Source organism: Microcebus murinus, chromosome 24 (genome assembly GCF_040939455.1).
Source record: "Microcebus murinus isolate Inina chromosome 24, M.murinus_Inina_mat1.0, whole genome shotgun sequence".
NCBI lineage: Eukaryota > Metazoa > Chordata > Mammalia > Primates > Cheirogaleidae > Microcebus > Microcebus murinus.
This window is the reverse complement of record NC_134127.1, coordinates 16730386-16755973: the sequence shown is the minus strand read 5'-3', so window position 1 is coordinate 16755973 and position 25588 is coordinate 16730386. Positions and strand designations below refer to the sequence as shown.

The following is a 25588-nucleotide window of genomic DNA, read 5'->3' as shown; positions in this document are numbered from 1 at the left end:
AAAGTTGGGAGTATTTTGTTAGTCCAAAGGATAATCACCAGTTACATTTGTATTCTTTCAGGTTTGTTTCGGTGTACCTTCAGAGCTGCTCATGATAGCCTTTGGTGTTTATTTAGTATTGTCTTCAGGAATAATGAAGGAATGGTGGTTCAGACTATTTTAGCTCAGGAAGGGACATTTGACAAGAGGCATTAGATGTCCCAAGTGCCACCCTCACCTTCTCAGAGAACCGTTTCTCTCTGGCACCAGCTCCTACTCACTCTGCCTGTTCCTGCTCAGTTATGCATGATTGTCAAATAACCAGTCATTACTTTGTAAGAGCCATGCTTGGCATTTGGAAGCACGTAGTGACTCACCTAATCAGTAACTGACCAAAAAAAAAATTAGTGGGGGGGGGGCCACAGGGAAAGGGAGCAGAGACTAGGGAAAGAGCCAGTTTGGGAGTTTGGCTGTGTGTTATCTCAGGTCTTTTTCTAGTAGCATTGTAGAATGGTAGTTCTGAAAGGGAACCAAGAATGATAACTTTACACAGCTCTGTCGGATGGCCCAGGGAAATTCAGTGACTTGTCTTAAATGGGCAAGTTAGTGACAGTCAGGTGCGCCACCTACCTCCTTCCAATCCTTAGCTCCTGAGGTTGAGTCTGTTTTCTCATCTATTAAATTTTTCTCTGAAGTAAATATATAACATATTGCCACAAACTGGATACTGTGTGTGAAAGTGTCTTGCACATTGTAAGTAGGGAGTAAAAAATGAGTTGATTTCATTAGCTAATTCTCCGCTAGGTAAAGCTCAGTCAGGGTTAGCAACACATTTTGTATATAAGAGGCCCCTTGAAGGCAGAATGGATTCATCTGCATCTAGCATAATGCCTCCCTAGCCTCTAGAATGTGCTCAAAAATGTTGATTACATGATGAATTATACATATTAATTATACTTCAGAATTCCCTTTCAATAAGATAAGGGTTTTTAAATTAATTTTCTAGTGTTCGTTATGAATTCGTGCTGGTACGTTCATTTATTCGTGGTTAGATGTTTTTGCTATTGCTGACTGGGTTTGTAAGTGCACCACAACACAAGAATAAGATAATTGTCCAGGTTATAGATTTTGGCTCTGTTTACATGTTGGCTAAATCTAAAAAAAATGCATTTGACTGTAGAAGTGAAAAAACACAAATCAAATTCAAGCGTGCTTTGTCACCCCAAAGGAGATCTAAAGAGATGAATGTGACAAGCTTGTGAATATAAGCCCTTTTTAATATAGTGCTCTTTAAACTTGGACACGTGAAAGCTGTCCAGTGTGCACTGGTAATTTAAAGGGAATCGACTTCCAGAAACTCATCTTTCATGTGTACTTCTCCCTAAAATGGATCTACCTATGAATTCTCTTGTCCTCAAGGCTTCAGGCTATTTGTCTGTTTTCACCTCTGCTGGATAATTGTCTTTTGTCGCTTTAAAAAAGAAAAACATAACTCTCCTCCATAGCCTTATTTGGTAAGTTGCACAGGTGTAAAGACCTCCAGGGGTTCAGAGGGGACAAACTAAACGTCAGTTTCAAATACTGGCTTTGAAGAAGCTTCCTTTAGTGAAGGATAATGCAGTTTTTCAATATTATTTTAAAGCGTAGAGAGAATTATAAAAGTTGATGACCACTGCAGGGTATTTGAGTTTTTCTCACCATTTGACATTCATCTGGTAACTACCTTTATCATTAATTTTTAACCAGTGTCTTTTTCAAATATGCTCTCTCTCTGATGACACTGCCAGAGTGGTGCATATTTAATTCCGCACTTAAAAGTCTGCTTGATCTGAATATCTGCATGAGCCAGAATTGCATTTGAAAAAGGTAATGGTGGTGTTGATGGTGTCATAATTCTTTCTGAGTACAAATTCCACCGTGGTCAGTGTCAGTTTCACTGAAAATGGAAGCTATGTTATCCTTCATACTTTTCATAAGGATTCAAGGACTACAGAGAAAAAAATTAATTAGAGTTTAGAGATGATTGAACTAAAATACACAAATTCCACCAACTGTACAAAATGTGTTGGAGAGAGAGCCTCATGGTTACACAATACATGGTAATGTGGAGAAACTTCAGAGAGCCATGTGTGGGCAGACAATGACGGTGCTGAGCCTTGAATAAAATTGTACTTTATCATCTCTGAAAAGCAATCAAAAGTGAGGAACAAAGACTGAAAAGTAAATTTAGACCAAAATACCTTTATCTCTATAATTTAAGCAATTTACTTTGCTTTCTCATTCTTAAAAATGGTGATCTTCAAATCTGAGGAATTATTCTGTCCTGTTTAGTGTCAGTGGAGGTATATGATTGTTATCTAGCTCCTGAATTAAGTTGCAGAAATTTCAGTTAGAGGAAAGATTGGTTAACTCACAAAGCAGTGATATTTTAACCAAGGCTTCATATCAGAGTCACATGTGGAGCATTTGGAAATATTCGTGCACAATTTCCTCATCCAGGGAGCTGATTGAGTAGATCTGAGATAGGGTATGATAATCAATATTTTTTAAAATTCTGGCTTGGTGCAGTGGCTCACACCTGTAATCCTAACACTCTGGGAGGCCGAGGCGGACAGATCACTTGAGCTGAGGAGTTCACAACTAGCCTGAGCAAGAGTGAGACCCCATCTCTACTTAAAAAATAGAAAAAAATTAGCTAGACAACTTCAAATATGTAGAAAAAATTAGCTGGGCATGGTGGCACATTCCTGTAGTCCCAGCTACTTGGGAGACTAAGGCAGAAGGATTGCCTGAGCACAAGAGTTTGAGGTTGCTGTGAGCTAGGCTGACGCCACAGCACTCTTATGGTTGCCAGCATTCCTTGGCATTTGTCTTTATCACTCCAATCTCTGTGTTCCTCTTCTTCATGTTGCCTTCTCCACTTCTGTCTTTCTTAAATCTCCCTCTACTTTCTTTTATAAAGACACTTGTGAGTGCATTTAGGGCCCGCCCAGATACTCTTCCTATCTCAAGTTCTGTAACATACTCACAGCTTTGAAGTTTTGCCATATAAGGTAATATTAAGACGTTCCAGAGCTGGACAGCTTTGGGGGCTCTGTTATTCAGTCTTGCAACACCACCAGAAGTACTGCCCTCTTGGGGCTAGGCCATAGGGATAAGTTATTTTCCTGAGCTGTCAACTACACCTCCAATTCTAGCCATCCTCACGGTAAATCCCTTTGGTCATAAGGGGACTGAGAGTGGAGGATCCGCGCAGCAAACCCATCATCCTCCCCAACAAAGGCACTTCAAGCATGTGTCCTAGCAACAGTGCCTCTTGTTTAAGCTCATCTTTTAAGAATAGACTATTACAGTGCTGAGCATTATTTGAATCTATTCTGAAATAGGCACAAGCCCGGTTACCTTTTCACGTGGACCCTGATTCAGGCCAGGCATGCATGATGCTCTAAGGCAGGTGTCCTCAAACTACGGCCCGCGGGCCACATACAGGCTGCCTAGCACATTTATCCGGCCCTCCGGGTGTTTTTGCCGCCACTGCCTGTCCTGCTTAGCAGCCGACCCCGGGCCCACAGTGCGCACTCTCCAATGGTCTGAGGGACCGTGAACTGGCCCCCTGTTTAAAAAGTTTGAGGACCCCTGCTCTAAGGGTTAGTCTTAGAGAATGTAGTTAGTTGTTAGTAAACATGGAGAGAAATGTTGTTTCTGAGTCGAACTTCATGAAAAACACCTTAGGACCTTGAGAAAAGTTAATTAACATGGGGCTTCATTTTCCTTATCTGTGTAAGAAAGCATTTATTCCATAATCTCTTAAGTCCCTGTTCAGCTCAGAGATTGCATTTTGTTGTTTCTTCCCTTACGATCAGAAAGGAGAAAAGAATAGGTGTCAGTGCAGATGGATTTTAGAGAAGATGGTAAGAAATTGAAGAGGCTCATGAATGAAGGCCCTATGGAAGTTTGAGATGATGAATATTCAGTGGCATTAATTTGTATTATCGTTTAATTTTCTGTAATAGTGCTGAATCAGTCGCATAAGCATTGGGGAGTCTATAAAGCGTTATGCTAGTGGATGTCAGCACTTACCCCCCCCATTAACAGTCACCCCCGCCCCCTGACTTCAGGGATAGGCCCAATCCTAGCACCTCATCTCCAGCCACATGGATCCATCCATGGGGAGGAGAGAACCACACCAGTGAGAATCTTTGCCTGGATCTTTTCCTACTGGAGCTGGAAGAAAGAATTATTTTCTCTTATCGAGAGACACAAGGGTATGAATAGGTGTTGCTTGTTGTACACATGTTTCTTGCCTAGGAACAAGAACTTGAGGGTGTTCGGGATGGAAAGAGGAGGAGGAGAAAGTAAAATTCCTGCGTCCCTGAGGCCAGCTCTATCCATACATTTTCATAATCTGACTACATTAACTATTAGGTCCCTTTTTCCCTTAAGGTAGTTAGAGTTTAGGTATTTGCCATTTGAAACTAAAAGAAGTCTTAACTAATACAGAGTAAGAGTGGTCAAGAGTTATACAGTATCTATTTCTAGGTACAACAGCACAACAGTGGGGCAAAGAACTTGAAGACATTAACAGGACTGGTGGCAGTGACAGGCACAGTGCCTCAGCTGTACAGGAGAGGAAGTGGTGACTGTTGGGCTACAGATACAGAGGAACCAAGGGACTTCAGTTCTTTACTGTGCTAAGTAGATAAAAGCATATTAAGTTGTGACAAGGATATATACATGTTGAATGCGTTTGCAAAACACATTCCTTTTGTTAAGAAAAATAATGGATCCACCCATAAAGCACTACAAAGAATCAGGAAAATTCCTTTGTAATTTTGCAATTCAAAGGAATAGGAATGACATGCACCTTTTAGATTTGGCATGCTACAAGAAGAAACCTTTTTTTATTATACACACAGGGAGAGGACTTGACCTACAATATGGCAAGTCTGTGGAATTTGACAAGATATTTTTATAATATATTTTTGTCATGAGATATCTGGCTGATAGAGTAGCAAAAATTTTTAAATATAGAACTTCATTTCTCTTTAAGCAAAATATCCTTGAGGTCAAGCCTTTGAAAAAATTTATTCTAGAGCCGAATTGGATGTATTAGAAAAATTTTAGATGTTTAGATATCATTTTCAACTGTCTATCTTTATGAACAGATTTTTTTAAAAATCTTTGCTACATCATGAATTACTTAGTGTGATACTGAGTATGATAGTAGCATGTAAAGAACCTCTTTAATGATACGTCTTTTTCCAATTACAGTTTCTCAGCCCATTGTGACTTGTGGGTTCAAAATGGCTCATACAAGTAATAGAATCCATTTAAAAGGCATTTATTCTTCAAAAGCCCCCTGAAATTTGAGTTAGATTTCTATTCTTTTTGCACTTTATGTTCAGTTTCATGAGACATCAGCTATACCATAGGTTGTAGTTTCCAGTAAATTTGAGTTCTTCCAAAAGAATGTCCAATTTATAGCATAATCTTTGTGCCTTGATGTATCCTGTATTTTAATTTGATGTATCATTTCTGTGTTTAAGGACATACACTTTACCATGTCCTGATAAACATGAAATGTGTTCTGATTTTTATTAGCTACCATAATTATTCATTAGTTAAATTGACTAAAACAGCCACACTGGAGAACTTCCTCAGTCTATCAGGATACTGGCTAAGGATACAAATATTGAATCTTAAATAATATAAAATCTGTAACCTAAACACATTTGTACTGAATTTGGAAGTGTATTCCTGAAAGGAGAATCCACTATTGGTGTGCAGTCTTTGTTTACCCGCATATAAACACTTGGATGAGATGTAGTAAGAGGCAGGAGATAGGGATACGAGGCAGTTCCCCTTTTTTCCATCTCAAAGTAAAAGAAGTCTCTGCTAAACCTTAAAGCTCTAATAGGTCCAAGTCCTTCTTTTAGGAAAAATGATCCCATGTCGTCATAACGTTATTATGCATATAGTTATTCTTTTGTTCAATATAATTTACTGTTGCAATTTTATATCCTAGAAATGCATTTGTGTTTTATCATCTTACTCAAAATTTAAAAGTAAAGCCAGCTGTGGTGGTACGTACCTGTAGGTCCAACTACTCAGGAGGCTCACGCAGGAGGATCCCTTGAGCCCAAATCGTGCCTGTGAATAGCTACTGCACTCCAGCCTGGGCAACATAGTGAGACCCTGTCTCTTAAAATGTTGTATATATATAAAATAGAGATGCATAGTAGAATTTTCTTGGGTAGTTGTTATGGTGGAACAAGTTGATTGCAAGGACCTTATATGTAATGCCAGAGCTAGAAGAGTCAGGCAGTCTTACACTGACCTAACGTTATTGTTTCCAAGGTTCTAAAGAAGCTTTTTATCCCCTCCTGCACCACACATACACACCAGTATAATTCTCACTTAAATGTAAAGCAGCATTACAATGTTGGAACAATAAAAACTGCTTAAGTCATTGGTATAGAAACTCTATTCTAAGATGCTTTTCCATATATGGCTTTAGTTCCCCTACCATGTGTATTACTCATTAACTTGCCATGAAAAGTTATATTTATTCCATTAATGAAAAAAGTATGAGTACTCCAATGTCCAAATTAGTGAAACTACATGACCATTTTTGAATAAGAAATAAAGTGGCCCTTCTAAGAGCTGTAAGACAAAAGAAGCAAGTGACATACAAGGGAAAGCCAATTCGAATAACATCAGACTTCTCTAATGAGACTTTACAAGCAAGGAGAGACTGGGGCCCCATTCTCACTCTTTTGAAACAAAACAATGCCCAGCCTAGAATATTATTCCCTGCAAAACTAAGCTTCATATATGAAGGAGAAATAAAAACATTCTCAGACAAGCAAAGGCTCAGAGAATTCACCAAGACAAGACCAGCCCTACAAGAAGTACTTAAAACAGCGTTACGCACGGAACATCATAATAATAATCCACGGATATAAAAACAACCAAAACCCAAAGATATTAAAGGCCAGATATTACAATGGCTCAAGACAGAAATCATAGCAACAACATCCAACCCAACAGAATGATCAGTAATCTACCTTACCTATCAGTTCTCTCAATAAATGTGAATGGCTTAAACTCTCCACTCAAGAGACATAGGCTGGCTGAATGGATAAGAAAATACAGGCCAAGTATATGCTGTCTTCAGGAAACACATTTAACCTGCAAGGATGCACATAGACTAAAAATAAAAGGGTGGAGATCAATATTCCAAGCAAATAGAAACCAAAAGAAGGCTGGTGTGGCAGTTCTAATTTCAGACGATTTAGTTTTTAAACCAACAAAAGTAGTAAAAGACAAAGAGGGTCATTATATAATGGTGAAGGGCACAGTCCAACAAGAGGAGATAACAATTTTAAATATATATGCACCCAACTTAGGTGCACCCAGATTCATAAAGCAAACCTTACTGGAGCTAAGCAAATGGATTAATAGCAACTCCATAATCGCCGGAGATTTCAACACCCCACTGACGGCACGAGACAGATCCTCCAAACAGAAAATTAATAAAGAAATAATGGACTTAAACAAAACTCTAGAACAATTGGGTCTGACAGACATCTACAGAACATTCTACCCAAAATCCACTGAATATACGTTCTTCTCATCAGCTCACCGGACATTCTCTAAGATTGACCATATCCTAGGACACAAAGAAAATCTCAAGAAATTTAAAAAAATAGAAATCATACCATGTACTTTCTCAGATCACAGTGGAATAAAACTAGAAATCAACCCTAACAGAAACTCACATTTCTACACAAAAACGTGGAAATTAAACAACCTCCTACTAAATGATTACTTCGTAAATGAAGAAATCAAGACGGAAATAAAAAACTTCTATGAAGAAAACGACAATGGAGAGACAAGTTATCAACTCCTCTGGGACACAGCTAAAGCAGTTCTGAGAGGAAAGTTTATCTCCATAAATGCCTATAACCAAAAGGCAAGAAGATCACAAATAGACAATCTAATGAAACGACTCAAAGAGCTGGAAAAAGAAGAACAGACCAACCCCAAACCCAGCAGAAGAAGTGAAATCAACAAGATCAAATCAGAACTAAACGAAATTGAAAACAGGAAAGCTATTCAGGAGATTAATAAAACAAAAAGTTGGTTCTTTGAAAAAATAAACAAAATTGACACGCCATTGGCTAAGCTAACGAAAAGCAGAAAAGAGAAATCTCTAATAAGCTCCATCAGGAATGAAAAAGGAGATATCACAACTGATCCCAAAGAGATACAAGATACAATTTATGAATACTACAAAAATCTTTATGCACACAAACTGGAAAATGTGGAGGAAATGGACAAATTTCTAGAAACACACAGCCTCCCTAGGCTCAACCAGGAAGAAATAGATTCCCTGAACAGACCAATCTCAACAGCTGAAATAGAAACAGCAATTAAAAATCTCCCTAAAAAGAAAAGTCCCGGTCCAGATGGCTTCACACCTGAATTTTACCATACTTACAAAGAAGAACTAGTACCTATCTTGCAGAAACTATTCCACAACATCGAGAAGAACGGAAACCTCCCCGACACCTTTTATGAAGCGAATATTACTCTGATACCAAAACCAGGAAAGGATGCAACAAAAAAAGAAAACTACAGACCAATATCCCTAATGAATATAGATGCAAAAATTTTCAACAAAATCTTAGCTAACCGAATCCAGACACTTATCAAAAAAATAATCCACCACGACCAAGTGGGCTTCATCCCAGGGATGCAGGGATGGTTCAACATACGTAAATCTATAAATGCAATTCACCACATCAACAGAAGCAAAAACAAAGACCACATGATTCTTTCAATAGATGCAGAAAAAGCTTTTGACAAAATTCAACACCCTTTCATGATACGAACACTTAAGAAAATAGGCATAGAAGGGACATACCTAAAAATGATACAAGCCATATATGACAGACCCGTAGCCAACATCATACTGAATGGGGAAAGATTGAAATCATTCCCACTTAGAACTGGAACCAGACAAGGCTGCCCACTATCTCCACTTCTATTCAACATAGTGCTGGAAGTCTTGGCTACAGCAATCAGACAGGAAAATGGAATCAAAGGTATCCAAATAGGGGCAGAAGAGATCAAACTTTCACTGTTTGCTGATGATATGATATTGTATCTAGAAAACCCCAAGGATTCAACCAAGAAACTCCTGGAACTGATCAATGAATTTAGTAAAGTCTCAGGATACAAAATTAATACACAGAAATCAGAGGCATTCATATACGCCAACAACAATCTAATTGAGAACCAAATCAAAGACTCAATTCCCTTCACAATAGCAACAAAGAAATTAAAGTACCTAGGAATATATTTAACCAAAGAGGTAAAAGACCTCTACAGGGAGAACTATGAAACACTGAGGAAGGAAATAGCAGAGGATGTAAACAGATGGAAATCCATACCATGCTCGTGGATCGGCAGACTCAATATCGTCAAAATGTCTATACTACCCAAACTGATCTACAGATTCAATGCAATACCTATTAAAATCCCATCAGCATTCTTCACAGATATAGAAAAAATAATTTTACGCTTCATATGGAACCAAAGAAGACCCCGAATATCAAGAGCAATTCTAGGCAACAAAAACAAAATGGGAGGCATTAATATGCCAGATATTAAACTATACTACAAAGCTGTAGTAATTAAAACAATATGGTATTGGCACAAAAACAGGAATATTGACCAGTGGAACAGATGTGAGAATCCTGATATAAAACCATCCTCATATAGCCGTCTCATCTTTGACAAAGCAGACAAAAACATATGCTGGGGAAAAGAATCCCTCTTCAATAAATGGTGCTGGGAAAACTGGATAGCCACCTGTAGAAGGCTAAAACAGGACCCACACCTTTCACCTCTCACAAAAACCAACTCACGCTGGATAACAGACTTAAACCTAAGATATGAAACTATTAGAACTCTAGAGGAAAAAGTTGGAAACACTCTCCTAGACATCGGCCTGGGCAAAGAGTTTATGAAGAAGTCCCCAAAGGCAATCACAGCAGCAACAAAAATAAATAAATGGGACATGATCAAACTACAAAGCTTCTGCACAGCCAAAGAAATAGTCATGAAAGTAAACAGACAACCTACAGAATGGGAGAAAATTTTTGCATCCTATGCATCCGATAAGGGACTGATAACTAGAATATACTTAGAACTCACGAAAATTAGGAAGAAAAAATCAAATAACCCCATTAAAAAGTGGGCAAAGGACTTGAACAGAAATTTTTCTAAAGAAGACAGAAGAATGGCCAACAAACATATGAAGAAATGCTCAACATCTCTAATCATCAGGGAAATGCAAATCAAAACCACAATGAGATATCACTTAACCCCAGTGAGAATGGCCTTTATCAAAAAATCTCCAAACAATAAATGCTGGCGTGGTTGCGGAGAGAGAGGAACACTCCTACACTGCTGGTGGGACTGCAAACTAGTTCAACCTCTGTGGAAAGCAATATGGAGATACCTTAAAGCGATACAAGTGAATCTACCATTTGATCCAGCAATCCCATTGCTGGGCATCTACCCAAATGATCCAGTGACACTCTACAAAAAAGACACCTGCACTCGAATGTTTATAGCAGCACAATTCATAATTGCAAGGCTGTGGAAACAGCCCAAGTGCCCATCAATCAAAGAATGGATTAATAAAATGTGGTATATGTACACCATGGAGTACTATTCAGCTCTAAGAAACAATGGTGATATAGCACACCTTATATTTTCCTGGTTAGAGCTGGAACCCATACTACTAAGTGAAGTATCCCAAGAATGGAAAAACAAGCACCAGATATATTCTCCAGCAAACTGGTATTAACTGAGTAGCACCTAAGTGGACACATAGGTGCTACAGTAATAGGGTATTGGGCAGGTGGGAGGGGGGAGGGGGGCGGGTATATACATACATAGTGAGTGAGATGTGCACCATCTGGGGGATGGTCATGAAGGAGACTCAGACTTTTGGGGGGAGGGGGGGAAATGGGCATTTATTGAAACCTTAAAATCTGTACCCCCATAATATGCCAAAATAAAAAAAAATTAAAAAAAAAAAAAAAAAAAAAAAAGAAATAAAGTGCACTGTCTAATTTTAATCATATCCTAATATTTTACTATGGTGAAATGTAATGCAGTATTGTGTATCTTATTTATGAAAGATGTTGTACTTTGTGAAAGTCTGTTTAATAAAACACTGCTTGCCTTGTGTGCCTTTGTCGTACCTGTATGTTCCTCCCCTTTCCAGAACCTACAGGTTAACTGACAAGGGGTTTCAGGCACATCCCCTCAGGGCCAGGTTATGGGAGAGTTGCCTGATCATTTGCTGAATTCAAGATGTGGAACTTAGAATGAAAAGAATAATTCGATCTTATTTTCTCTCTTTACAGGCTCTGTACAACTCAATCAAGAATGAGAAGCTTGAGTGGGCAGTGTAAGTATGCTGGATGTCAGCCTTTTAATAATGAACTACTCACTTTTTCCTACAGTCTTTCTTTATGCCATGGATGCGATCTTAGAGAAGGATTAAATATGCATCGCCAATTCTCGTTTTACACCAAGTGTCTTATCTACTTTGTATAAAACCTACGTAAACCATGAGTATCCTGTGTTTTTTTCTTGGTACTCAATATGCTCTTGTTCTGCTTTTAAACTGGTTGCTATGCCTGTAGGCAATTAATTTTCTTTCTAATGTGTCTTTAAAAGATAGCATTCTAAAAGAAAATCTGTTGATAAATTTCATATATTCCAAAATCGAATATAAATGATTTTGGTACTGCCCAGTTATTTTGTCTCCTTATCATCATAAAACATGGTTTTCCAGTCCTGTTTCCTGTGATACTAATCATACCAGGACACTGGTAGATATTAAGCACACATGCACACAAAGTTTTGTGGATAGATAAGCTTGAGAAATGACGTATTAAATAGAGCTAAAATAATTTTTTTAACTGCAGAACTTCCAGGAGCTTATATAACATCCACATATGTTGTCAATCTCTAAGAGAGGAGTAGTTTGCAGCATTACCTAAATCTATTTGACAGTAAAATGTAGTGTTTCAAGATACATACTTTGAAGAATACTGTTACAGATAAATTATACCTAACCCTATGTAGACCAACAGTACCGTTCTTGTTAAACTTTCATTAATCAATATAGCGGTTAAAAATTTAATTTTTAAAAAATTGTTAAGGAAGAATCTTTACTAAATTTTTAATCAAGTTATCAAAGAATTAAGTCAAAATGGTTTTTTTGAAATTAGAACTACATGTGAATTTTATTTTCAATTTTTATTGATATTAAGCATTCATAAATTTTTTTTTAGCACATGGCCTACATAGCATTCTGCAATGAACTCAGGTTTGCCAAATCATACCTTGAGAGACAAATCATGTTATTTCATATGTACTTTGGGAGAATATGGCTTAGCAGTTGACAACATCTCACATATAATATGGTGGAATGAATTTTAAAAAATCAGTACTTCTTGAATTGTTCTCATTAACTGTAGGGTCATATAGTACTATTTTAAGTTAGGGAGTCAAAGTTTATAAGACTTTTAATATTTGCATGTATATGTAATGTCTTATGTGTCTGTGTATATACATGGTGAGACTCATTTAAAGACATTTAAATCCCATTTCAAGGGATTATTTTAAGAATTCATGGTCTAAAATCCAAGGTGATAACTTTTCTTTGGACTTATCTATCATAAATGAAAGTGGGTTTCCTAGAAAACTTTTGAATGATAGAATCTTGCTGAAATGTTAAAGGAATATCCTGACCTGTGCAGAATATATACTCTAGAGAAAATTAATAAAAATGAAATAATTATATTCACACTGGTGGAGAGAATATTTTGAGGATTCTTTTTTTGTTGTTGTTGTTTGAGACAGAGTCTCGCTTGTTGCCCAGGCTATAGTGAGTGCCGTGGCATCAGACTAGCTGACAGCAACCTCAAACTCCTGGGCTCAAGTAATCCTCCTGCCTCAGCCTCCCGAGTAGTTGGGACTACAGGCACACGCTACCATGCCCGGCTAATTATATATATATATATTAGTTGGCCAATTAATTTCTTTCTATTTATAGTAGAGATGGGGCCTCGCTCTTGCTCAGGCTGGTTTCGAACTCCTGACTCCAGCAATCCACCCGCCTTGGCCTCCCAGAGTGCTAGGATTACAGGCATGAGCCACCACGCCCGGCCGAGGATTCTTTTATGAGGTTATTTTACGAGGCAAATAAATATACTCTGGAAGACCTGTTTTGTACTCCACATTTTTTTATGTTGCATTTGTTACAGTAGATTTAATTATGTGTTTATGTATAGTTGGACATTGAGGCAAGAAAGCTATATATTGGGTCTTATCCAAGGATGGAGGGATGGGCGTTTATGCAGGAACTGGATTCTTCTGTGGGCTTCTTGTAAAGTCAGCAGAGCGTCTCGTTGAGGAGCCCAGATTTCAGAATCAGATAGATATTGGGTTGAATTCTAGCTCTTTCTTGTACTAGCCGAGTCACTTGTCAAGTTAACTTCTATGCCTCAGTTTCCTCTGTAGTAAGATGGAGCAATTATTGAGCCTCTTAGAACCCCCAGGATAACACTGAAATGTTCTAAAACACTAAATGTAAAGTGAGTTATCCTTCAGTTAATGTCTAATGCTACAGCTTTATAAAGCACTGATTTCTTTTTTCTTTTTATCTCTGTCTCTCTATGCTTATACATATACATATATTATAAATACATTCTTATACTTTATCAATAATTGGAATAAAGTACTATAGTAGTTTATCATGTAATTAACTTTCTTCACCCATTAAAATAAAGAAATTGGATGAAATGATCACAAATATCCTTTACAGTTCTAATATTCTATAAATTTCTGGATTTTCCTATATATCAGTGTTTCTTAAACTGATTTCCTGTAGAAAGAGAACTGCTATATCCAACAAATTTAAAACAAAAAGTTTATGGGTCAAATGGATCTTGGAATAAATTCTAGTTTAAACAAAGTTGAACAGATATCTCTATTACTGGCCTGTTCATTTGTTAACAATCTGATATACATTTTGAATTTCTACAGAGAATAAAGGGCCAGTACCCCAACTGTTAGGATCACTGAGTCTTATATTGATCATAAAGGAGCTTTTAACATCTATGAAAACTAGTGTTCTTTAGAACAGGGGCCCCCAACCTATGGTCAGTGGTATAATTATTTCGTTACATATTACAATGTAATAATAAATAGAAGTAAAGTTCACAATAAATGTAATGCACTTGAATCATCCCAAAACCATACCCTTCCGTGGAAAAATTATCTTCCATGAAAACAGTCCCTGGTACCAAAAAGGTTGGGGACTGCTGCTTTAGAACACAGTGATAGATATCAATTTATGTGATCCTTTAGATCAGGACCTAAGCTTTTTCCTTGATAAATGTGTGCTCATGGGTATAATTATTTATAATATAAGACCATGTTTTCCCAGTTCTCCTTGTACCTCTCCAACCACTGTTTCTCTGACTCATTTTCCTCTTGTCCATTTATGTTGGTGCCTCCCTGCAGTCAACACTTAGATTATCTTCTTTCAATATAATCTTTCTCAGCAGTCTCATTCATTCTTACAACTTCATCTGCCATTTCTGTAAAAATTCTTCCTAAATATGTATACAGCTCTGTCCTCTTTCTCAAAAGTTTCAATTTGCTATTCGTATTGTCCTGCAGGGTGTCTCTCATGCCACTGTCTGTCTCCAGACTGTGTGGTGTGTTCTCCATTTCTGTTAATGACACCAGCATTTTCCAGCTTACCTGGCTTTTAGCCTCTGCGTCATTGTTGGCTCCTCCCACGCCACCGCTTTACTGCTGCAGAAGTGGCTCCAAGCAGTGCCTTTCTTCTCTGCTCCTGCTGCCATTCCTGCTTCTTTAATTTTTTTTTCAGGCATTCATACTCTTTGCCTCCTAATAAGAGCCTCTATCTAATGTCTTTCTCCTATACTTGAACCTGTATAAAGTTCTTCTGTGCTGTAATGCTTCACTTAGGCCTTGCACATCCTGCTAGTAATCCATATTATTCCCCATTATTGTCTTCACACAGCCCCTGTTTCAACAAAGCTGCCCCTACGTGCAGTTCCCTGTGCTTGTCCCTTGGCTTCCTTCTTTTTTGCCCACTTTCCTGAAGTGACCTCTGCTTGGAACCTATATCCCTGCAGTCTTTCTGTGTTCAAAGCCTACCATCCTTAATAGCCCAGTTCATATCACATTCTTTCCTTGAAGTCTTTCCTGATCTTACCAACCAGAAATCATCTCAGCCCTTAAGCATCTATTTGACTTTATCTGACGACACCATGGGTTTCTGTTCCCCAGTTATTTGCAGTTATGTGCCATTAGACTGTAAGCTCTTTAAGGAAATGATATGTGTCTGGATGTGTCCCTTGTCTCCTCCTTTGCTGATCATAGTACTTACATGTAATGAAGGCTTCATAAAAAGCTATAGAGAGAATATTAATGATAATGCAAGGAACTGCGTTTCTTAAAAGATAAGACTACAATTGTGTAGTTTAGAGAATAGTTATAGGAAAGATGATGCTACTACAAAATTTGCAGGGCAATATATATTACAGCACTTGCATGGGGGGGTATCTTGATGTTGATTTTAAAACCTTAGAGGAAATCCAGTGATGGAATCATGGAATGTCAAACTGGAGGGACCTTAGAAGTTTTTAGTTGATTGGTTTTCTAACTGTTTCCATGGAGCTCTAGAAGTCCAGGGAGATAACTCGGGGGCCTCCCTATGGTTTCTTCCCCACTGATGACTGAGGGGAGAGGGAGAAGTTGATGGGAACCCAGTTCTGCCTCCCACAAGCATCAGGCCTATTTCAACTGACCAAAGAAGCTACACTTTGATCTTTTTTGAATATATATTTAGAATCCCATTTAATATTTCTTTTAAGGTATCTATACTTTTAAAAAAATTTAGTCCAACGCTCTCATTTCATATATGAGGAAAATAAGTCAAGAAGCATTCAGCAGCAGGTCCACAGTCGCACAACTAGCATGGTGGCAAGGCCAGGATTTGTGTCCCCAAGAGTTCTGGCTGCCCATGGCAGCACCATGTTGCCTGGCTTCTTTGTAGCCATACAGTCTTATAAAGTGTTTGGAGAGCAGGAATTGTATCTGAGTGTTTCTGTGCCAGCTTTTAATACAGTGCAAATTAAGAGTTTTATAACAATTTGTTAGTCTCATTAAATGTTCATAGATTTGCTAGTGTTTTTCCTTCAAGCAAGTTAGGTAACAAGGATCATTCATTCCTTAGTCTTAAACAGCAGCTTCTGTTCCTGGCCCAGGGTGATGCCCTAGATACAAATATGAGTAAGACATGTCTTTCCAAGTTCCTTGGCTCAATTGTTTATTATTTGTAAAGCATCTATTTGTTGAGCTAGTACTTCATACTATGCAGTATGCTGGGAATTTGGGGAGAATAAAAGTATATAAGTCATTAAGGCCTGTTTTTTGGCCTTAAGAAAATTTACATTCTAAGTGATAAAATAAGTAGTAATTAATCTCTCTGACTATAATGGGATAGGATGAGGTAAGTTGAGGTAGATATGGGAGTTTATAACTTATGTTAGAGTTGTTTAAAATTGAGCTGCATGAAGATCTTCAGAAAATAAAACAATTAACAAAAATGGGAAAATAAGTGCCATATTACTCATTAGGAAAATTAATAATCTTCTCTTCCTACCTTTCGACCCCATGTTTTTTGTCGTTTTTGTACAACAGTATTTAGGAATTACAACAAATCTCCCTTACCCTGGGGATGTGATTTGGATGTTTGGCCCCTCGAAACATCATGTTGAAATTCAATCCCTAGCGTTAAATGAAGGGCCTGGTGGGAGGTGTTTGGGTCATGTGGGTAGATCCCTCATGCATGGCTTGGTGCCCTCTCCAAGATGAGTATGTTCTCACTGTATTAGTTCACTTGAGAGCTGGCTGTTTAAAAGAGCTGGGCACCCCTTACTCCCTCTCTCTTCTTGCTCCTCCTCTCATCGTGTGACACACCTGCTCCCCCTTTGCCTTCTGTCTTGATTTGCAAGCTCCCTGAAACCCTCACCAGAGGCAGGTGCTGATGTGATCTTTCTTATAAAGTCTGCAGAACCATGAGCCGAATAAACCTCTTTTCTTTATAAATTACCCAGCCTTGGGTATTTGCTTTGTGGCAACACAAAACAGGCTAACACATCTGGTCTCGAAAAATATTAAAAATTTATGTATCCAGCCTCACTTTAATTAAGATACGATAAAACTAGTGTGAGTAATGAGCCGCTGATTTCCCCCGTACTCTCAGTGTTTGGGTTACAGCGGCGTTGGCTTTGCTTATCATTTTGCATATTTGTTCTTTTTAACTGTGAAAAAGCATCTCACAGCCTTGCGTGTGGAACAATCTTTGCTGTTTCATCTTGCCCTATGACTCATTGTATAACCAAAGCAGTGGAAATCCTTTGCTATCTTTGCTAGTAAGTCAAACTGTCTCCTGTCTGCCCTCACATATTAAATTGTTCTGGCTCATTAGGTGGAGCCGTAGCACACTGGGATCCTTCTGTTCTTCTGGTCCTGGTTATGATAGCCTTGAGTTTTAAAAAGTGTGGTTTTTAATATGGCCGTTCATTATTTGGCTTCTTCATCCTTCCTTTATTGTGGACTTTAATCATAGCTGGTCTTTTCAGATTGGTGCTGCCTATTTATTGGCTGATTTGCTGAAAGGAAGGAGTAGAGGAAACTTTCTTAACATTTCCCTCCCACTTCTTTGGTGTTGTGTTTAATACTGCCTGTTAGCGTGTACACGTGAGCGTGTGTGTCTGTGTGTAGTATTGAGGAAGGTTAGAGAGAGGTGATGGGATAACTATTATTTTGTCTTTTATGTGGGTACTTTAATTCTGGATCCAGCCCAAGGGTCTGAATCTGGAGTTGGTAACTACTTCCAAAGTCTCTTTGCTGTGTAATCTCTAAAAAACTCTTTCCAAGAAAAGAACTCTTCTAGAGCTCTTTTGCTTTCATTGTTTCCCTTTTCATATTTTCCTTAACTCAGTATCGATTCTAATTTCACTTTGGGTAATAATGCATATTAATTAAAATGTGAACTCAGTGATGGCTGTATAGGAAATGGCCATATCAAAAGGACAAATAGTTTCATTTTCACCAGAGAGTTTTTCTATTAATTTAGACTGATTTGGTTGTACCACCTTCCACTTTGGAATGCAATTTGTTGCCTTTCATTTAAGTTTGTATGTTTTTTTTTTGTTGCATTTTTCCTTAATTTTTTATTTGCCAAAATTAAAATCATCCATGAATAAAAATTGAAATTCCTTATGTATATATATATAAGATTTAAACCTGTAGCATAAAGAAAAGGGTGCTCCCCCTCCTGTATATTCCTGGACAGAGCTGGAATTCTACTAAGTGAAGTATCTCAAGAATGGAAAAACAAGCACCACATGTACTCACCAGCAAATTGGTATTAACGGATCAACACCTAAGTGGACATATAGGAATAACATTTATCGGGTGTCGGACAGGTAGGAGGGGGGAGGAGGGGATGGGTATCTACAAACACAAAGAGTAAGAGGTGGAACGTTTGAGGGATGGACACGCTTGAAGCCCTGACTCAAGGGGGGAGGGGGAGCATGAGCAATATATGTAACCTTAACATTTGTACCCCCATAATATGCTACAATATAAAAAAAGAAAAGGGTGCTCCCAACTCTTATTTAAAATATTTTCTCTAGGCCGGGCGCTGTGGCTCACGCCTGTAATCCTAGCTCTTGGGAGGCCGAGGCGGGCGGATTGCTCAAGGTCAGGAGTTCAAAACCAGCCTGAGCAAGAGCGAGACCCCGTCTCTACTATAAATAGAAAGAAATTAATTGGCCAACTGATATATATATATAAAAAAAAAAAAATTAGCTGGGCATGGTGGTGCATGCCTGTAGTCCCAGCTACCCGGGAGGCTGAGGCAGAAGGATCACTCGAGCCCAGGAGTTTGAGGTTGCTGTGAGCTAGGCTGACGCCACGGCACTCACTCTAGCCTGGGCAACAAAGCGAGACTCTGTCTCAAAAAAAAAAAAAATATTTTCTCTAGCCTGGGCAACAAAGCGAGACTCTGTCTCAAAAAAAAAAAAAAAAAATATATTTTCTACCTTAAGATAAAATTATTTTATTTCCTTAAAAAAATATAACCCATATTAATTCCTTTTTTGCAATGAGTTGTTATATGTAACTTTATTTTCTTAATGCCCTAGTGAATCTAGATATATGAAATTGTTAACCAGAATAGTATTTCTTTTTTTTTTTGGCATATTATGGGGGTACAGATCTTAAGGTTTTAATAAATGCCCTTTCCCCCCTCCCCCCACAAGTCTGAGTCTCCAGCATGACCATGCCCCAGATGGTGCACATCTCACTCATTATGTATGTATATACTTGCCCCCCTCCCCCCTCTCACCTGCCTAATACCCTATTACTGGAGTACCTATGTGTCCACTTAGGTGCTGCTCAGTTAATACCAGTTTGCTGGTGAGTATATGTGGTGCTTGTTTTTCCATTCTTGGGATACTTCACTTAGTAGTATGGGTTCCAGCTCTAACAAGGAAAATATAAGATGTGCTATATCACTGTTGTTTCTTAGAGCTGAATAGTACTCCATGGTATACATATACCACATTTTATTAATCCATTCTTGTATTGATGGGCACTGTTTCCACAGCCTTGCAATTATGAATTGTGCTGCTATAAACATTCGAGTGCAGGTGTCTTTTTTGTAGAGTGTCATTAGATCTTTTGGGTAGATGCCTCGCAATGGGATTGCTGGACTTAATAATAGATACAAGCACATGAAGGAAAACTCTCTTGATCAAACAAGTTATTTGGAATCAAGACATCCGTGTGGATATTTTAAAACAAAAGTAATTTTCATTTTAAACTTCAAAATAGCCATCTGTAGATTGGTAACAATTACTAATGAGAAACATACGGCAAAGAAAGGTTGCTGTAAGTTGGACAGTGGTTATAGATACGGCAGATACTGTAAATACATAAACAGTAAATTGAGTGTGTAGGGAGAGAGATTCGATGGTAGGCATTAGGAGTCATGGGCAGAGAGAACTCACCATGGAAAAATTTATAAAACTATTTATATGAAACATTTGACTAGAAAGAAGGAATAAAACCTAGTTCTCCATTTGGGATGTTCATACTATTAAACTTACTTTCTAGCTATACCTTGTGCCTCATTGAAATACTAGAGTAAGATATTGTTCCCAGTGTCATTGCTGTATCGTGGACTATACTCAGATTCCTAACAACAAAATCCTAAGCACCCTACTGACTGAACACACCTCCTCCTCTCAGTCAAGGGGACACCAAAGAAACCTTAAAACTTAGTTCCCAGCCATGATGGGACGGGACGTTAGACATGCATCATTTTACCCCTCCCTTGCTAACAGCCTTCAGGCTTTTCTTCCTAAGGGCCAGACCAGCATTCTTTTCTGATAAAAGACCACCAATCATGAGGTGGTTTTAATCAGTCTGTGAGGCACACGCAGAGGTTTTTTGTGTCCTCGATTCACCTTTTTGACATAGAGGGCAGCCATGTCTGAACATGGACCCTGTGAAAGGGCAGAAAGTTCCATTGCACAGGCTCATGTTTCTCTTTTCATAAATATTAATGACTTCTCATAGCTTATTAAATATGTATGTTTGACCATCCCTCTCAGTATACATTCCTGTTACCATTGTCCCTACCTCAAAGCACATGTTCTTGGCTCATGGCCAGGGGCCCTACTTTCCAGCCTGTCAAAATGGCCACCCTCAGGCTGCAACCCTTTATGAGAAATAAAGCTCTTTCCCAGTTATGAACATCATTATTTCTTCTGTTAACAGAATATTATTGGTTTCATTGTTTTATACATGTGTGTGTATATATATATTTTCAGTGAACATGCATTAAATATAAGAAAAAATACCATAGTTATGAAAAATTGACCATTAAAGGAAATAGTGAGCTAGAGAACCGATACCATTTAAAATGTTTTTAGCTATTAGAATTTTTTGCAATCAAATATTTTTAATTGTTAGCTAAAAACTATATTGAATGTGGATTAATCTGGAGTTTGGTGTTTAAAGGAAGGAAAATTTCAGTGGCTAGAATTAGAGTTGACTCTTACTATGGTTTCAGTGTGTTCTCACAAAGTTCATGTCCTAAAAATTTAATCCCCCATGCAATAATCTCTCTCTCTCTCTCTCTCTCTCTCTCTCTCTCTCTCTCTGTCTCTTTCTCTCTCTCTCTCCATATATATATATAAAATATACATACATATATATATCATATATCTAATATATATATATCATATATCTAATGATGAGGTCATAAGGACTTTGCCCTCTTGAAGGGATTGATGTCATCATGAGAGTGGGTTAGTTATCATGAGAGTGATTTTGTTATGAAAGTGAGTTCAAACCCCTCTTGTTCTCTCTTTCTCTTGCCCTCCCACGTTCCGCCATGTGATGACACAATGAAGGGGTCAGATACAAGATTCAGGCACCTTGACTTTGGCCTTCCCCATCTTCATTACTGTAAGAAGTAAATGTCTGTTCTTCATAAATTGCCCAGTCTGTGGAATTCTGTTATAGCAACAAAAAACTGAGTAGGACAGAAGATTAGTACCAATAAGTAACCTGAAAATGTGGAAGGGACTTTGGAATTGGGTAAGGCCTAGAGGCAAGAACAGTTTTGAAGTAAATGCTAGAAATACTATGTTACAATAAGTGGAGCATTGAGGGCAATTTACCGAGGGCTCAGAAGAAGATAAGAAACTAAGGAACATCTTAGACATTACCTTTGTAGTCATGACCAGAATATTAGTAGAAATATGGACAGTAAAGGCCATTTTGATGAGGTCTCACATGGAAATGAAGAACAAGGTACTAGAAACTGAAGTAAAGGCAGTCCTTATTATAAAGTTGTAAAGAGATTAACTAAATTGTGTCCATGCCCAAGGACTTTATGGAAGGCAGAATTTATGAACAATAAACTAATAAGATATCAATGGAAGAAATTTCTAAGCAAAATATTGAAGGAGCTATGTGGCTGCTTTTAACCACATACAGTAAGATATGAGAGGAAAGAAATGACTTAAAGATAGAATTCATAATTAAAGGAGAAGCAGAATGGAAAGGTTTTGAAATTTTTCAGCCTGGCCATGTAAAAATGGAAAAGCATATTTGGGAAAGCAAACGAAGGTTTTGACCAAGTATATTAGTATGGATATGAGGGGTTATCAAGATCCCAAGACCAAATGGGAGAATAACACAACACATTTCAAAGATCTTCAGGGCTGCCCTTTCCATCATAGACCCAGAGCTTTAGGAGGGCAGAATGGTTTCAGGGGATGGGCCCAGGGTGCCCTCCATGGACTAGCTGCCCACAACCACCTCACATCTTACTCCCTGCATTCTGGCACAGTGTTCCTCACCCACCCCAGCCATGGCTTAAGCAGGCCCAGATGTAGCTCAGCCCACTGCTCCAGATGGTACAGGCCATAAACCTTGGTGGCATCCATTTGGTGCTAATTCTGCAGGCATGCAGACTCTAAAAGCTATATGAGCATGGCTTTCTTTACCTAGATTTCAAAGGATGTCACAGACAGCCTATTGGCCCAGGCAGAGACTTATTGCGGGGTAGAGTCACCAGGAAGAGCCCCTACTAGGCCAATGCCTCATGGAAACATAGGGTTGAACAGAAATGTGGAGTCAGAGCCACCGCAGGGAGTTCCCACTAGAGCAATGCCTAGTGAAGCAGTGGGAGTGAGGCCACTCCCAGGACTCCAGGACTATAGAGCTACCAGCTTGGGAGAACTGCTGGCACGAGATTCCAAACCGTGAGAGCTGCAGAGGGCAGGGCTACCTGAGACTTTGGGGGCCCAATCCCTGTCCCGATATATCTATGATGCAGGACATCGAGTCAAAGGAGATTATTCTCCAGTCTTAAGACTTAATGTTGTTTTCCCTGTTGGGTTTTTGACTACTTGGGACCTGTGGCTCCTTTCCTCTTGCCTGTTTCTCTATTGTGGAAAGGAAATGTCTATCCTAAGCCTATGCCACCATAGTATTTTGGAAGTACATAACTTGATTTCACAGACTCAGAGCTGGAGGGGAATTTGCCTCAGGATGAGTCATGCCTTGAATATGACCTACATCTGATTTAGATGAGACTTTGGACTTTTAAGTTGGTGTTGGGAGTTAAGATTTGGGGCCTACTGGGATGAAATTAGAGTATTTGCATGTGAAAAGGACATGAATCCGGGGTTCAGGAGCAGAATGATCTGGTTTGAATGTATCCCCCAAAGTTCATGTGTCAGAAACTTAATTTCCAATGCACCAGTGTTAGGAGGATTTCATAACAGACAATTAGGTCATTAGGACTATTAATGTTGTCATAGGAGAGGGTTTCTTATTTATAAGCAGGTCCACACCCCTCTTTCTCTCCTGTGCTCTCTTGGCCTACCATCTTCCACAATGGGATGATGCAGTAAGAAGAGTCCCTTGTCAGCTTCTGGCCCCTCCATTTTGAACTTCTCAGCCTCTAGAACTATAAAAAGATAAATATCTGTTCATTATAAATTACTCAGTATGTGGAATTCTGTTACAGCAACACAAACTGGACTAGGACAGCTCTGTGAAATGTAATTTCAAGAACCTTAATCATAGCTCATACTTAACATTCAATCTAGCTCACACTTAACATTTAAGTATTTGTTTTTCTCAACCATCTCAAGTATGCCATACTCAGGTGTATAGGAACCTGGAAAGATTTGCAGCCAAGTTCTTAGCTTTCAGGGGGCAAATTAAAAAAAAAAATGAAAAATAAAAAACTGACAATGAGTTGTTTGCTGTAGGTGTAAATGCCATCTCTCTCAATGACGAGATTGACGTGACTTAGAATTTTTAAGGATTTTATTGTGAAAACAGTTTTAATATTTCTAAAGATGATGAAAGTGATGTTATTTACAAATATTGTTCTTTGGTTCACATTATCTTCAGCTTCAGAATATGCAGGACAGACAGGTTGGTGAGCAGATGGAATGTGATTATAATGTTAGTAGCCTACTTGTCCTAAAGCAATTTTAGAATTACCGAGGTACAAAGAATTATGGAGGCTGGGATGTAAAGAAAGTATTTTTCCTAATAAGCTGATCATATAGAATTTTATATCTATTATAATTGCTAAGCCTTTGATGTTTGATAAAGAATGATACAAGAAGAAATACAATAATATAAATGACTTCTGTATGCAATGACTAATATAGTTTCTTGAATATTTTAGACAATAATTGTTTCGATTTCATTGAGTATTAGTGTGTTTGTACATTTTATTATACTCACATACACGCATTTTCAGAAGGTGAGAAAAATTTAACTAGGCAGATCTATAATCCTGAAGGAAGTTATTTTTAGTTGCTCATTAAAAATTTCCCAGTAGACCTTTTGGAAACACCTAACATCTGGCTTGACTTCATTGTATTTCCAAAAACTTTTTTTTTTAAAACCAAATAAACTTCCATGACTAAGTTTGTCTTAGTTTGAAAGCATACTGCATTCAATGTACACACAATCAGAACCTTTATTAAGAAAGCCAAGTTTCTAGTCACCGTCTCCCTCACATCTGGCCGCATTTTTCTTGATACTGAGGGGCTAGTGACAGAGCTTAACATTTTATATGAAAGTGTAGTCTCTTTTTTATATTTAATAAGATGCCTGTGTCAACATAAGGTATTTTTAGAAAATAAAATGTAATTCATATTTTCACCAGAATTTTTAAATTTAACTACATGCTTTTTTAATTTTTTATTTCTGGTAAGTGACAAAGATCCATTTTAAACTCAGCCTGCCTCGTGGCATAATATGATGTGTTATAATAGAAACCCCATGATAAATCAGCACATTTTTTAGAATCTCATTCTTCATGTTATTTTCTAACAATCATCTGATCACAATATTGAGATGGTATCTACCTTAGTGTTCTGCTCCTACATTCAACCACCACGTTCACTTTTTATTTTTTGGACTGATTTATTGAGGTATAATTTACATACCATGAACGTAACCCACTTAAGTGTACAATTCCATGTTTGTGTTCTGTTGTAACTTTACAGAGTTGTTTTAACAATTACCACAATCTATCACCCCGTTTCCATCAGCCAAAAAGATTCTTTGTATTTGTAATTTAGCATATTTGATATGGACTCTTCCTTCCTCTCTGATCCTATACTGCTTTGTACATACATCTGTTGTGGCATAATTATACTATTTTTTAAAAAATGTGTTCTCATTATTTTGTGTGTCTGTTTCCCCTGCTTGATTACAAGTCCCTCACGGGGTCTTAATCATCGTGATATCACCACTGCCCAGCACACAATCTGGTGACCAAAAGCTCCTTCTGATCACTGCTCAGCCCACCCTGACCAGAGGGACACCAGTTTCCAAGCATTTACTTCCTGAAGGAGAA

The 25588-nt window shown here is 38.1% G+C and overlaps 1 protein-coding gene across 9 annotated transcripts in view; it reads left to right on the top strand.

Moving 5' to 3' along the window:
• The window catches only part of PSD3 (pleckstrin and Sec7 domain containing 3), a 460884-nt gene that overhangs the window by 341353 nt on the left and 93943 nt on the right, over window positions 1–25588 (top strand). For all 9 annotated transcript variants that reach the window (XM_012785047.2, XM_012785050.2, XM_012785051.3 and 6 more), the window contains one exon: window positions 11427–11470. In XM_012785047.2, coding sequence (XP_012640501.2) covers window positions 11427–11470 — 44 coding nt within the window. The remainder of the gene's footprint in view (window positions 1–11426; window positions 11471–25588) is intronic.